The sequence below is a fragment of the Phyllostomus discolor genome, chromosome 3, assembly GCF_004126475.2.
Source record: "Phyllostomus discolor isolate MPI-MPIP mPhyDis1 chromosome 3, mPhyDis1.pri.v3, whole genome shotgun sequence".
In the NCBI taxonomy this organism is placed as follows: Eukaryota; Metazoa; Chordata; class Mammalia; order Chiroptera; family Phyllostomidae; genus Phyllostomus; species Phyllostomus discolor.
The window spans coordinates 122,736,372-122,752,159 of record NC_040905.2 but is presented as its reverse complement, the minus strand read 5'-3'; the positions used below and the strand labels follow the sequence as shown (position 1 = coordinate 122,752,159).

General features: G+C 42.8%; 1 protein-coding gene across 1 annotated transcript; it reads right to left on the bottom strand.

The window, feature by feature from the left end:
* Positions 1–353: 353 nt before the first annotated feature.
* Positions 354–9,833, bottom strand: NDUFAB1 (NADH:ubiquinone oxidoreductase subunit AB1). Its single transcript, XM_028530297.2, has 5 exons — positions 9,625–9,833; positions 3,402–3,524; positions 2,009–2,096; positions 1,205–1,304; positions 354–512 (listed from the first exon to the last, which is right to left on the bottom strand). The coding sequence occupies exons 1-4, from the start codon at positions 9,784–9,786 to the stop codon at positions 1,213–1,215; spliced, it is 465 nt and encodes a 154-aa protein (XP_028386098.1). The 5' UTR covers positions 9,787–9,833; the 3' UTR covers positions 354–512; positions 1,205–1,212.
* Between the last annotated feature and the right edge of the window lie 5,955 nt (positions 9,834–15,788).

Here is a 15,788-nt window from a genome sequence, read left to right as displayed (position 1 = left end):
AGTGGGTGGTTAAGATGCTAGCAAAAGCCATAATTGTAGTGGCAGTACTGTGAGGCCTCCTATCTTAAGCACAAACAACCACATATGCCTTTTTTTTGGCAAAATGTACAGCTGCCTTTGGGATTAGAATAGCCAGTACTTTGCCCAAATGTTAAAATTATCGTAATTCTGATCAGAGGCATCACGTGCAAGCCTGTTTTGTTCCAAGTGCACTGCTCAAAAAGTCTTACTTTTTGCTCTGCATGAATACTAGTGGCAGATTAGACAGGTCTTTAAAAATATTAAGCAAAGTCAATATAAAAATGCACTTTCTAGACATCACTGAAAAGCTAAAGACTGACAAAAATGTTGATTTTTATAGATTTATTCTCAAAGGGCAAAAACACTTAGACAATTTAAATACAAGTCTAAACAGAATTACTCTGTCAATGTCAGCAGTAATGCCAAAATGTGTTCTCCTGCCAGACACTCTTCTGTATATTCCAAGTCTTCTATCTGTGAAGGAAAGGGATCTGGAAAAGACATAGGAAGTTCAGTGTTACTTTTGCTGTATTGTTACTAACATTCCATGAAGATCTCTGAGGTGCTATATCCAGAATAACTGGATATAGTTACAAGCACTAATACAATGTTTTGTTTAAAAAGTTTTATCATTTGATTATCCTAAAGCCCAAATAACAATAACTAATATTTATTGACAGACTTCTTTACTATCAGGCATTGTATTAAATAATTTACATACACCACTGATTTTTAACTTTACAAAAGTCCCAGGTAGGTCCTATCTTTATCCCCATTTTACATATGTGGAAACTGAGGCTCACAAGAGGCTAAACAGACTTAACAGAAAGGCCATCCCAACGTCCTGCATAGCAGGTGGGGCTGGCCTGGAGTGAGGGAGGCAGTGGTCTCCGCTTCTGGGTTAACTCGCAGTGTTTTCTACAAGACTGTTTTTTTAGGAGGGCTAACACTGAAGGGAGTCTATCCAGGAATGAACTTCTCTCAACCCGCCTCACGGATACAGATGATCGATCATTAAGGCTGGCCCTCTTAGACTGACAGATAACCAGAGGGGCGTACATTTTATAAGCAGTGAAAATCGTGCATTTCCAGTTTTCATTTCTTCCTGAGTCTTACTTTATTGAAGAAACCCAGAGAGATTAATTCTATGGGAGAACATCATTCTATAAGTCAAATTACTTACCTGATACTTTATTCATACACATCCTTCTTATCTGCAATGTAATCTACAATTTCTTGTGGACACATCAGCTTCTCTGCATCTATATCAGGAATCTCAAACCCTGAAAGTACAGTTTACAACAGTGCATGAGTACAGAAAAAGGAGACCCTTCAGCTGAAAGCACTGACATTTCTGTGATGCCAAGTGTCTAGCAACCCTGAGTCCATTCAGTTGTGAGTCAGTACTGTTCTAGACAATGTGTGTATCATATTGGGTATAATGGTTGCCTCTTTTAAAATATATATACATATATAAAATTCACATAGTAGAAAATTCACCCATTGAAAAGTATAAAAATCCAATGGTTTTTAGTATTGTCACAAGGTTGTGTAACCATCACCATTATCCAATTATAGAATATTTCATTACCCCAAAAGAAAGCCCATACCCACCCGACCGCAATGGATGCCATGCCTCTTAGCATCATCAGTGAGGGATCTTAACTAAGTTTTGCTCTGTGGGAAAGCACAGAAGTCTCTTAGCTTCCATTCAGGAAATTTGCCTCCAAAATTAGTTGTGGAGCCTTGAATGGTCTCATTTGCACAACTGTACCAAACCAGAACAACTTGGAGTGTGCACAGGAAGCACAGCAGGAAACCAAGGTATGTGTATGGGGCTGTGGTTTTTTGTGAAGGGGGAACTTCATGTTTCTATTTATATATTTGATTCAAATCCCAATTCAGACTCCCAACATTCCTTTCACTTTAATCCACCCAAATCAAGAATCACAATATGGAGACCCAAGACACGGCCTGTGTGTGTTACCAAATTCGTCCTCCATAGCCATGATAATCTCCACTTGGTCCAAACTGTCTAAGCCCAGGTCTTTCATAAAATGGGAATTTACTGAAAGCTGCAATAAAAGAGACACCAAACACAAAATCAGGCTGTCAGAACTTTTGCTTTGCAAGACAACTGAATGGTACAATGTTAATCATTATATGGAAAATTTATTTTTAAATAGGAAGAACCATAACTAACATACATTTAATGTGTGCTGGCATATACTGGGTGTGCTTTACATGTCAACTAATTTAACCTTGTTTTGAACTGGTTAACAACAAATACAAAGCTAATGATGGATTTCACTTAATATATTTAATTAATATCTTTCCTGGCTGGCATAGCTCAGTGGATTGAGCGTGGGCTGCGAACCAAAATGTCGCAGGTTCGATTACAGTCAGGGTACATGCCTGGGTTGCAGGCCACAGCCCCCAGCAACTGTACATTGATGTTTCTCTCTCTCTCTATCTCCTTCCCTTCCCTCTCTAAAAATAAATAAAATCTTAAAAAAAAAACTTAAAAAAAAAAAAGATCTTTGATCACTGCTCTGAATGACATTGGAGAGTTTGGTTTTTCTTGCTCCCCTATTAACAACTAGGAGTACGCCTTAGAAGTGATATTCCAAAAAAAAAAAAAAAAAAAAAAAAAAAAGAAGTGATATTCCTTCTCCTCAAGAATAGCAGACTGTCTTTATCATCACCTGCCTTTAATTTAGATCTCAATCTTCAAAAAGCCTCATGCAAACAAACTATCCTGGGGGTGTCATGTCATGTACATACAGCATGGTGACTACAGTGAATAATACTGTCTTGCAGCATATTTGAAAGTTGCTAAGAGAGTGGACCTTGAAAGTCCTCATGTCAAGAAAAGAGCTTTTGTACTGTGTAGTGATGGATGTTAACTAGATTATGGTGATTAATTCACAATATACACAAATACCTGAAACTAACATAATGTTACGTGTCAGTTTTTACCTCAAACAAACAAACAAACAAATACCAGTATCCTACTCACACAACAGTTTTAATTACTAAAGGATGAATTTTTTGTGTGTTACTATAAGAAAAATTCCAAAGGTTAAGAAACGTGCAAAACAGTGTTTACAGTACACTACCCCTAGGGTTTATAAAAGGGTAGGAGGTGCAGATCACACAGCACATACAACATACACACATGTGTGTGTACTTCCTTGCACATGTACTGAGTACCTCTGGAAAGATACACAAGAAGCTGCTTTCACTACTGCCTCCCAGAGAGGAACCTCTGGCTGGGAGCAGGGAGACTTTTTACTGAATGTCCTTTTGGACCACTTGAATTTTGTATCATGTGATTAAATATCATCTAAAGAAAAAAACATTTAAACCACATCAGTTACCTTCTCAGGGTCAATCTTGTCATACAGTTTCAAAACATAAAGAACACGGTCCTTGATGCCCTCTATTGTCAGAGGGGGCGCGTCACTATATGGCCGGCACAGCTGTGTAATTCTGCCTGGTACCTAGGGTAAAGGCAGGAAGGAAACACTGAACCTAAAATGCCTCCAAATAAATGCACTTGCCTGTGTTAGGTATCTCTCACAAAGCTTTTAAGGCTCTAGAGCAGGGATGTCAAACTCATTTTCACCAGGGGCCACATCAGCCTGATGGTTGCCTTCAAAGGGCTGAATGTAATTTTAGGACTGTGTAAATGTAACTACTCATTAACTAGAGGCAAGGAGCTCAGTGCTGCTGCCAGGTAGAAACGAGGTGCTAGGCTGGATTTGGCCCACGGGCCTTCTGCTTGCCACCTGTGCTCTAGAGAATTGCCTCATCTGATTGTGACTATGGCTCCTAGGCCACACTGGTTCACTGCTGGGGAATCTCAGAAGCTCTAGCAGTTCGGAAGCATAAACATGGGCCTCCCTTTCCCTCAGAGTTTGGACATTCATTTTGCTCCATGAGACTAAAATGCTCCATGTGTGCAGAAGAGCCTAAGTTTCCTCATGTCATCTGCAGCAGGCACTGCAGCAGTAAGTGCCTACCACCTCTAATGGGCACACACAAGTCAAAGTAACCCACATGGAAAGAGCTGTCATGTTAAACTGAGGCAGCTCACTGAGGACCATATATGTAGGGTCTGATCTGGCCCATTGGCTACCAACCCAAAGGAGAGGAAGACGGAGCCTGACAGTTGTCACAGTCTAGTTTGTTTCCCTTCAGGTCCACACCTTACTGACACCGGCCAAACTATGAGCCTTTCTGATCTTTGCCATGATCATCTCAAATCTCTGATATTCACCTGTTTATAATTCAACTGGGCACTTGGGTCTTGACTCCTTTATGAAATGTGAGAAAGTTTCCATCTCACAGGTCAGTGAGCTTAAAGCCATGGAAGGTACCATGCAGAACAAGAGAAAACAAAATAGCACTCAGATAGTTTTGCTCACTGTGGAAGTCCCTAATCTGAACTGGTTTGTTTGCCTTCTAAAATTGATTTTAATAGTATGGTTTGGAGTTCTTACAGTATTTCCCATAGAAAATAAGTTTTGCCTATTGGGGCTCAGGTGCCTGAGACTCACAAAGGTCCATGAAAAATCATAATTAAACAAATGAACCAAACCCGCACACACCTCTGTGTAAGCACTATCATGCAAAAAAACAAAAAAAACCCAACCAAACAAAAATATCTCAGGCACTGAAGTTAGGTATAATCAGCAAGTGAGGAGATCAGATGAGTTTTATAGATGTTCTGAAGAACATTTCTGGGTACTTTCAGAGGTTTGGAAGACTTGCTCTTTTCTGTATAAATTTAGTGTATTTTCCCTTCCAATGACAGGATGGGTTAAGGAGATTGCTGAAGTGGGAATGTCACCAGGCCTTATCAATGACTAGAAGGTTTCCAAGCCACAGATAGAATGAAGTAGTAGAAAGGATTAAAGAGAAAGTGGGAGAAGGAATGAACTAACTGTGGTAATGACAGACAAGAACTTGAAGAGGAAGGATGTAGTGGAGGCCCATCTGTGTATATCAAGAAGTGGCGGGACGTGGAACCAGTGCTGAGAGGGACAGAGAAAGGGGAGGCTGCTGTGTACACAGAGGAAGCTGGTGAGGATGCTTCTACACAGCTGTGGCCCACCAGGGGTCAGCAGCATCCCTAGCAGCAGGGCAAGTGCCTGCAGAGGCCAGATAGGCAGATGTCATTAAATGAAACTAGAGGCCCTGGCTGGTGTGGCTCCATGGATTGAGTGTCAGCCTGCAAACCAAAGGGTCTCCAGTTCGATTCCCAGTCAGAGCACATGCCTGGGTTGCGGGCCAGATCCCTAGTAAGGGGTATGTGAGAGGCAGCCACACATTGATGTTTCTTTCCCTCTCTAAAAATAAATAAAATCTTTTAAAAAATGAAATTAAAGGAGTTTCCACCTGGAGGCCACATGGCAAGGTAAAGTGGGCAGCTACAGTGGGCTCAGCAGAGTTAGAAGGGTGAGAGCTCAGAGCGTGGAATGAGACTGCTTCATCTGTACCCTTACCTGCAACATGGGGATAAACAAGAGTGCCAACCTTGCAGGACTGTTGTGAGGTGTGAGCAAAGGGAAGGGCTTAGAGCACTGCCTGACATGCACACAGGTGCTCTGCGGGGCTATCCAGCAGGCCCAGGAGGATGTTTGTGGCTTTTGGGTGGTGTACCCCCAAAGCACTTGATCCTGCTTCCTCCCATGCCTCCCCTTTGGACCTCTTCATTGATTTTTTATCATTCAGTCAGGCTATGACCCTGCCCTGACACTTTCCGTATATCATCTCCTTTAGTTCTAACAGCAGTATGAGGCATATAGCACTATCACCCCATTTTAGATGAAGAAACCAAGGCAGAGAAAGGCTTCCTAGGTGGGGGGGTCTTACTCCTTACTGCCTCCTTCTGCTGGATCTCAGCCATTTAAAAAAATAATAATATACGTGTTGTTTCTGATATTAACTGTTTTCCCCAAGATGTACACCTAAAACTTCTATTTAACAGAAAGCTCCCACAGATGTGAGAAGGCACTATTTGCAAGAAAAGAGTGACTACCCTCTGGGTTAGTATAAACTAATCGAATCTGATTAGTGTCCATTAGAACCCATCTTCTCTCCACTGAGGCCCATCTCTGACTGACGGAAACTCAAAAGAAACCTAAGGAGATAGCCTTAAAGGCCATCTCTACAAACTGCCCCCTGCACAGTTAATACCCAGGCAGCACAGACATTCAAACTCTACAGTTTGGAAATGAACTCCCTACCCAGCTGCCTGCAAAATGCCTGCTTACAGACCTCTTTTCCTCCTCCATCACCTGGGGCTCTAGCCAGAAACCTCAGGGCCAATTTCCACTCTTCTCATTGTCTCCCTATCACGCCTATGGGTCACTCAGCATGTCTGGCTGGGGGGAAAAGGTCTCATTTATTCCTCCAAACAACCTTGTTTAATGTTCACTCCCTGACCTAGGCAGAGAACATCCACACACTTCAGTGGCCATACAGCAGCACCCTGTACAATATGCCTGCTGTCTTCCACCTCAACTTGGGCCTCTCCCTTACCCTCTCCCTGACCCTGAAGGTCACCCATAAGTGTGCGCCGGGTATTTCCTGGCTTTAGCACGTGGTGCTACACCTGCCCTGACTGCTGGTAACACTGCTACCTTCAAGACCATACTCACTAGGGGTTAGTTCCCTCTTCTTGCTTCTGCACTGTATACACACCTGTCCTCACATATGGCAAACCTTGCCTCTACATGACCATCTCAGCAGCCTGCAAGCTTTACCTGTATGACATGCACTGTGCTATGGGCTGGAATGACAAAAAGACATGATCTCTACCCTCAGAAAAGCTACGGTCTAATGGAAAAGACCAATCCAAACAGATCATTTCAGTAGTAATAAAATGAGACAAGAGCCATGACAAGGTTATGGATCGGTAGGCTGCTTCAGTAACAAAAGTTATCATTCAGTCTGTGAGAGGCAGGGAAGGAGACTTGGGAGTTAACCAGGAAAAGGACAGGAACAGATTATTCAAGGAGGGAAAGGCAGGTCAAGAAAAGAAAAGGAGGCACAAAAATGTAGTGTGTCTGTGTGTGAAGAAGTTAGTTCATGTTGCTGGAGTTTTAAGGGCAAGGTGGCACACCAACATGGGCTCTGACACTGAAGAGGCAGGGCCAGGGCTGCGGACCTTGAGTGAGTCAAAACAGGTTTGTCTTACTAGGGAATGAATGATGTGGACAGACCACAGCCCAGAGTCGATCATTGTCATGTATGTCATCTGGTCTGGTACGAAGAATAGTCAAGCTTTCCCTGAACCAAGTGCTTTGTCTTCACCTGGGTACCTCGTCCCACAGAACTTGAAATTCTCTGTGCTCTGGCCAGCAGACAGTTTAGGTTCAGGGCCTGCAGAGGTCAAGTATTGGATATTGGACTTCAGGGCTCCATTTTAGACCACTACCCTTGTTTTTCCTACATCATATTTTTATAGTCTTACCTTTCTATACCCCAAAAAGCTGCTTTATCTTTTTTTTTTAAAGGCTAGAATGAGTAAATGGTTGCTCTGAGATCAGCATGGTAGACGAATTTTGAGGAGGAAAACCAACAGCTGGGAATGGGTGGAATGAGCATTCATCCAAATTAGATGAACAGAGACTGGAGGTGGTTTGGAGTGACTGGCACACAGTCAATAGAAAACAACAAAGTGAAGAAACAGCCCAGGAACAGTGTGTGCTAAGAGATCTCTAAAGATTACCAACATTTAAGGATCAGGCTAGACAGAAAAAGTGCCCACTGAGTAGAAGAGAGAAAGAGGACAAGCCAAGAGAAAACAGTATCAGAACAGCCTAGGGAAGATGGAGCAGCAGGGACTGACCAGGCAAGTTTATCATAATTGCTGCAAAGTAGCCAATGAAGATGTGAACATCCTTCTTAGTAGCCATCTCTGTATCCCTTAACAGGCTAGTATAATGCCTGGCAGGCAGGCATCTGCCCCTCAGTATATTTCAATGAAGAAGTATTTACTCTCCATTTCAATCCACAAAGGATATAAGGTAGTTAAATCGGAACACTTAGTCAAAACCACTTTGTAAATATAAATAGGCAGTTCCTCTGCTGCACATGAAAACCAAGCAAAGGTAGTGAGACATCTTTGGGCACCCTACTGTTAAAGGCACGATCCAAGGACCAACAGCAGCAGGACCTGCGGGAAGTCCTTTAAAAACAAAGACTCTTAGCTTGTTACCAGAATCTATATTTTAACCCAAGTGATCTGTACACACAATCAAGTTTGAGTATCAGTACTTTAAAAACAGGGATATATGTTTTGCCTCTTAGCTGAATGCTGAAGCCAATGTAAGGAAAAAAACACTCAGCAACTCCACATACTGCTGTTTTATCCCTTAATTTCAGGATGACACTTTCAACCTCCGATTCAGGCAATAAAACAATGTCCTACAAATGAATCCATTACAGTGCCAGTAAATCTCAAAACTAGCTGCGCAAAATGATCACTTGGCAGCTTTTAAAAACAGATGCCCAGGACCCACCTATAGAGAGATTCTGAGTGATTTTGCTCCAGGAATCCTAACTTTTTATTCTAACATCTTAGTCAAGGTTTAAACATTATTACAATGAAGTTCTGGAAATTAAAAAGGGGTTTCTCAACTTGACCTTGGGAGTCTATCCTACTTTTAGACAGTAGTTCTTAATCTTGGTGCACTTCAAAGTCACTTGAGGAACTTAAACAAAAACCCAGTCTGGGGCCTCATCCCAGAGAGTAAATCAGAATTGAGTGGCAAGAGAGTTTTCTTTCTCTTTTAAGCTACCCAGGTGACTTGAATGTGCAGGCAGGGTTGAAAAATCACTGCCCTAAGGAGAGTTTCAGCCTTGTAATGGCTTTATCATATATATATATATATATGAGATATATATATATGAGATATATATATATATGAGATGTATATATATATATACACATCATATATACACATCATATATATATCACACACATATATGTGATATTATATATATATATATATATATATGCTAAAAATACAGGTAGTTTCCTCTCTCTATTTCCAAGAGGCCCAGAAGCAGACAAAAGGTGCCACAGGGGGAAATGCAGGGAGAGAATTGCTCAAGAGAAGGTTATGGGCCAGCCTGGGTTCCCTTCTGCACCCTGCCATTAGTTTTCCCCCTAGAAAGCTACCATCATCTTTACCAGTATCGCTTAAGGATAATGACAACCAATAGTATTCTGAGGGCTTACCAAGCGCCGCTCTAGGTGTTCTACCTTAACTCCTCTAAGCCTGGGTGCAACTCCACAGGATAGAGACCAGTATCCCGATTTTAAATTTAGGCTGAGGCTTAGCGAGGTTACGACCTAGCCTGGAGTTTCAGTAAGTGGCAGCCGGTATTCGAACCCGAGAATATCACTAGGTCGCACAGCCTCCGAGCAAGGTCAACCGAGCTCTGTTAGGCAAGGGAAGGGGGAACGAGCCAGTTGTCCTCGGTCACACCTCCTACGACTGGCGCAGCCCCGCGGCCTGACCCCCTCCTCTCCAGCGGGCTGATCCCTGACCCCTGTCAAGCCCCAGCAAAGTCATCGCGAGTCACCTGCAGGAGCGCCAGGGAGGGAACCCCGGGCCTGATCTGGGTCCCCGCGGGGCACAGCCTGATGCTGAGCGGCCGGGCGGCGGCCAGCGTGGGAACCCGGGGCAGCGACCCCAAGGCCGCGGGCAGTCGGCGGACACAGGAGCAAAGGACACGAGCCGCCATGGCTACGCCGACCCAGGCTGCACTGCGCGGCGCCCGCGGGTCCAGTTTCCTCTCGGGTTCGGCGCGGGCAACGCACAGAGCGGCGCTGCCGAGGCCCATCCAGCGGTGGCGGCCCCTGGCGGCTCCTGACGGCACTGCGCCCTCGGGGCGCGAGGTCCAGCCATTCCCGTTCGGAGGCGAATGGCTGCTACGGCCACAGTCCCTAAACACTAATCATTGACACGAGAAAGGAACTTATTTTCATTTATTCTCTGAAAGTTCTGAAACACGTTGTTTAAACGTTTTGACGCCGCGTTTCTTCCATAGGAATTAAAATTAACAGGCTAAGCCCAATGTGAAATAAGAATGTGAAAATGAGTCGATTTAAGTATGTAAGGCTAATAAATGTGGAAATTACAATAAAAACCATATATATGTTTTAAAGTTAACAATGTATAAATAATATAGCTCACAAAAATGGGTTCTTTTGGGAAGTTTTGCTGCTAATATGCTCTCATTTCTTAGCAGGGAACCCAAGGATATTGAAATCCACACATATAACTCCAAACTCTAAATATTACCTGGATGGACAATCTAACAATGGCTTCAGTTTTACATGTTTCTTTTACTTTTGTTAAATTTAAGTAAAATCAAGTATAATGCCTTTAATTTAAAATACAATGCATAGTACGACCCCAGTGTTGTAAAATTATTTATATTTATATGTTTGCTAAAAAATTGAGTATCTGCTATGTGCTAGTTGTTGAGGATACAGCAGTGAGCAAGCCAGCCAGGCAGTCTATTCTCATAGAGTTTACTTTCCAGTGAGAAGATAGACAATAAACAAATAAAAATATACCCCCCCCCCCCAAATAAAACTCCCAAAGATAGTGATAAATATAAGGAAGAACAATAAAGCAGGGAAGGGAATAGTGAGGGAGTATAGGAGGTGAGTTATTTTAGGTAGGGTGGTCCCTGAAGGCCTCTTTTAGGAGGTATATTTGATCTAATCAATCAGGAGGGGAGACAACCTTGAGAATCATCATGCTGTTGGTGATGCCCATCAGTTTCTATGGCAATGCCAGCAGTTGACACCAGGCTTCTCCTGCACCCTGATTTAATCATCACCATTTCATTGCTTATTAAACAATTGGAAAAGCGATTGTGCCACCTGTTTGGAATGGTCAGTGAATGAATGGCCAAGCTCCATTTTGAGTGGCTGCCTTCCATTTCTGCAGAAAACTAGCACCAAAAATCTAGAGCCCAAGGATCAGGACCCATATCTGTGTGAGTCATAGTGACACACCGGTCTCTGATTATGCCTTCCCAGCTACCCTTTGGGGCACACCCACGGGACAGACCCAGGATGCTGACATACAGCATTAACAGAAGAGGGAGAACTCAGGGAGAGCCTGGTAGCATACTAAGTCCACACTTGAGACCCTCTCACCCCATGACCTGTCTGTATTTTGTGTTCCATTTAATCCTTTTGGTCAAACATAATAAATCACCTCTTATTTAAATGACATATGTTGGGAGAGCTACTTTTTCCTTCAGCAAGCAAAGAGAAAATGTCAGCCTACATGACTTCTGGGGTAAAATGTTCAATATTAAGATTGAGATCGAGCCCTTAGCAGCTGGGAAGATTTGAGAGAGGACACTGGTGCTTCTCAGTAGCACCCCCATCAAAGGATATATAAGCATGAACTATGTCAGTTTCTTGTACACATCACCCCACCAACCCAGCAGTTATCCCTCCCTCCTTCCAGCCCATTTGCACTATTGTCTCATGCCCTCCTGTTCCCCAGGGACCATGTACCTCCAGTTTCCTCTTCTCCTTCACATCTTCATCCTTTCTTCGCTCTCCTTTGAGGCCATGAACATGCCAAAGTTTCTCCTGGCCTGAAACAAGTTCAGAGGCCTCATCCACTGACCTTCACATATCTCTAATAGTACCCTTACTGCTTCCTTTCACAGTCAAGCCTCTTGAAAAAAAAATAATCAACACTTTCAGTCTTTCCCTTCTCACTTCCTATTCTCTTTAATCCACTGAAATCTAGATTCTCCTCAACCTCTCCCCTTGCACAACTACTGAAGCTTGTCATAAAGCTCACTACTACATCTTAAATTGGTAAGTCCAATAGATACAACATTTCTGGCCCTTCCTCTTCTACCTTTTTCATGGTTCTGTCTCCTCCACTCATCATGTAAACATTGGTCCTCAGGGCTCTGTCCTTGATCCACTCTTGACTTTCAAAATTGTTTTACTCCAGAGGTTTTCATTTCCACCTGCATCCAGGCCTGGTCTCTTCTGTGAGCTTCACATCCCTGTGTCCATTGTCTATTACTAGATCTATAAACTCTAAACACTCATATGAGTTATCTTTTCCCCTGTGTATTCTCTGTTTCCGTTACTGACACCATTGCCCACTAAACTAGAAATGTAAAACTCCTTCATCTCCTAACTAATCCTGCATTCACTCAGCCCTGCTTGTTTCCTTTTCCTCCTGAATCTCCCCTCACCTTCAGAATAAAGCCCACTTTTGTTAACATGCTTCATACACTCCCTGGATACCTCTAGCTTCCTGACTCCATTCCCCACAGCATAGTTCTCTAGTGCTGAGTTATTTGTGGTTCATATCATACTGTCCTTTCTGCCTGTAATATCCTTTGCTTGTGTGCTGACTTACCCTGCAAGTCACAGCTATGTTGTCACCCTTCACAAAGCTTTTCTTGAACCCTATGTTGTGCTAACTGCCCATCCTTTGAGCTTCCATAGCAGCACTGTGAACACACCCTTTAAATTTAAAACACAGTATTTAACTTACTGCTTTACCCATAGACTGTGGACTGTTTATCCCTCATTAGACTGTGTATTTTTGAACAGCAGTGGCCTCACGGGAATCATCTTCATACCCACTGTCACGTGCCCAGTGTTCGTTCAGTGTTACTGAACTGGAATTATTGCTTAGCCCTACTCAGCTTTCTGAACTTTTTAAAAAAAAATTTTAAATATGTTTTATTGATTATGCTATTAGTTATCCCATTTTGCCCCCTTCATTCCCCTCCACCCTGCACACCCTCTCCTACCCACATTCTCCCCTTTAGTTCATGTCCATGTGTCATAAGTTCTTTAGCTTCTACATTTCCCATACTATTCTTACCCTCCCTCTATTTTCTACCTACCCTCTATGCTACTTATTCTCCATACCTTTTCCTCCTTTCTCCTCCTCCCACTCCCCTATTGCTAACCCTCCATGTGATCTCCATTTCTGTGGTTCTGTTCCTGTTCTAGTTGTTTGCTTAGTTTGTTTTAGTTTTAGGTGTGGTTGTTAATAATTGTGAGTTTGCTGTCAATTTACTGGACATGTTTTTTATCTTCTATTTCTTAGGTAAGTCCCTTTAACATTTCATATAAGGGCTTGGTGATGATGAACTCCTTTAACTTGACCTTATCTGAGAAGCACTTCATCTGCCTTTCCATTCTAAGTGAAAGGTTTGCTGGATAGAGCAATCTTGGATGTAGGTCCTTGGCTTTCATGACTTGAAATACTTCTTTCCAGCCCCTTCTTGCCTGCAAGGTCTCTTTTGAGAAATCAGCTGACGGAATGATGGGAACTCCTTTGTAGGTAACTGTCTGCCTATCTCTTGCTGCTTCTAGGATTCTCTCCTTCATTTTAATGTTGGTTAATGTAGTTATGATGTGCCTTGGGTCCAACTTCTTTGGGACTCTCTGAGCTTCCTAGACTTCCTGGAAGTCTATTTCCTTTGCCACATTGGGGAAGTTTTCCTTCATTATTTGTTCCAATAACTTTTCCACTTGTTGCTCTTCCTCTTCTTCTTCTGGTACCCCTATAATTCGGATGTTGGAACATTTAAAGATGTCCTGGAGGTTCCTAAGTCTCTCCTCATTTTTTGAATTCTTACTTCTTCATTCTTCCATTTGGTTGTTTCTCTACTCCTTCTGGTCCACTCCATTGATTTAAGTCCCAGTTTCCTTCCCATCACTATTGGTTCCCTGTACATTTTCCTTGATTTCACTTAGCATGGCCTTCATTGTTCATCTAATTTGTGAACAAATTCAACCAATTCTGTGAGCATCCTGATCACCAGTGCTTTGAACTGTGTGTCTGATAGGTTGGCTATCTCTTTGCCACTTAGCTATATTTGTTCTGAAGCTTTGATCTGTTATTTCGTTTGGGCCATTTTTTTTTTTTTTTTGTCTTGTCCCACCTGTTACGTAGTGAGGAGTGGAGCCTTAGGTGTTCACTAGGGCGGGGCAACTCACATCACTGAGTTGTGACACTGTATATGGGGGTGGGTCCCAGAGGGAACAATGGTGCTTGCTCTGCTCTCTGTAGGATTTCAGTCCCTTCCACTGCTTCCCCCAAGCAAACTGGGCCCTTCTGGTGGTGATTCCTGTGTGCGTGGGCTTGTGTACTTTCTAGAACACTGTGGGTCTCTCCAATGAACTCTCCTGTGAGGCTGGGAGTCTCTCCCAGCACCTCAAACCCCACGGGTTTTTCAATCAGGGTTTGAAGCTTTATTTCCCTGTGCTGGGACCCTAGGTTGTGTGGTCTTTCTTGCTCCCCAGTTTCACCTGGTTTATCTGGGTGTGAATGTGGGATCACCTTGTCCACCAGCCACCTTGTGCATAATGCCCAGCTTCACAATCGTCACCTTGCTGGGTCTGCCCATTGCCACTCCACGCCTGAGGTCTGCCAGCTGCTGCCTTGCATGCCCAGTGCCACCGCTTTTTTGCCGCGACCCCTCTCCACCCAGTCACCTGACTTCACCCCTCCTACCAGTCTGGATGAATGTGTCTCTTTTAATTCCTTTGTTGTTGGATTTCCATACAGTTCAATTTTCTGTCAGTTCTGGTTGTTATTTTGTTTCTAAATTGTTGTTGTCCTTATTTTGGTTGTGCGAGGAGGCACAGTGTGTCTACTTAAGCCTCCATCTTGGCTGGCAGTCCTGAACAGTTAAATAGAGTTAAGAGTTATGTTTCTCAGGGTTTTTGAGTCAATTAAATCTTTGTGAAAGCTGTCTATTATCTATCATGTACTAGCAAATAAACTATCAGTCATGTAAAGTTAAGATCTCACTTGTGGGAAAAGAATATAGGAAAGTTAAATCTTTTACACAAATATATCAAAGGGTAGTAATTAAGTTAACAAAAACCAGTAACACTATAAAAAGGTATATATTTTAAAGATTTATTTTTATTTTATTTATTTATTTTTTTTAATATTTTTTCTTAAGATTTTATTTATTTATTTTTAGAGAGGGAAGGAAGGGAGGGAGGGGGGGAGAGAGAGAGGGAGAGAGAGAGAGAGAGAGAGAGAGAGAGAGAGAGAGAGAGAGAGAGAGAGAGAGAGGGAGAGAGAGGGAGAGAGAGAAAGAAACATCAATGTGAGGTTGCTGGGGGTTATGGCCTGCAACCCAGGAATGTAACCTGGCTGGGAATCGAACCTGGGACACTTTGGTAAAGATTTATTTTTTAAAAGAGGGGGGAAGAGGGGAGAAAGAGAGGGAGAGAAACATCTGTTGGTCATACCCCCCCAAGACCTGGCCTGCAACCCAGGCATGTGCCCTGACTAGGAATCAAACCAGCAACCTTTTGGTTCATGGGCTGGCACTCAACCCACTGAGCCACACCAGCCAGATAAAGGGTATCTTTAAAAAAGAAGTAATAGAGCCCTGGCTGGGTAGCTCAGTTGGTTAGATCATCATCCTGTATACCAGAAGTTTGCAGGTTTGATTCCCAGTCATGGTACATACCTAGGTCGCAGGTCCAGTCCTCAGAGCATGTACAGGAGGCAACTGATCATTGTTTCTCTCTCTCCCTCTCAAATCAATAACATATTCTCAGATGAGATTAAAAATAGGTAATAGAGCAAATAGTTAATATTATATAGATAATGAAAGCATGTTAGGCAAATAAATACTTATAGGTTGGGACAAAATATCCAGTGATACTACCAGATTAGGACTTTAAAAACTTCTGTCTCTCAAATCACTTA

Bases quoted from the DNA above. Each gene is read 5' to 3' on its own strand.
- NDUFAB1 (XM_028530297.2), bottom strand. From the start codon at position 9,786: ATGGCGGCTCGTGTCCTTTGCTCCTGTGTCCGCCGACTGCCCGCGGCC. The intron at 2,097-3,401 runs GTAACTGATGTG...CTTTTATTGCAG, and splicing joins ACAAGATTGACCCTGAGAAG to CTTTCAGTAAATTCCCATTT. The intron at 1,305-2,008 runs GTAACACACACA...CTGTACTTTCAG, and splicing joins GGCTATGGAGGACGAATTTG to GGTTTGAGATTCCTGATATA.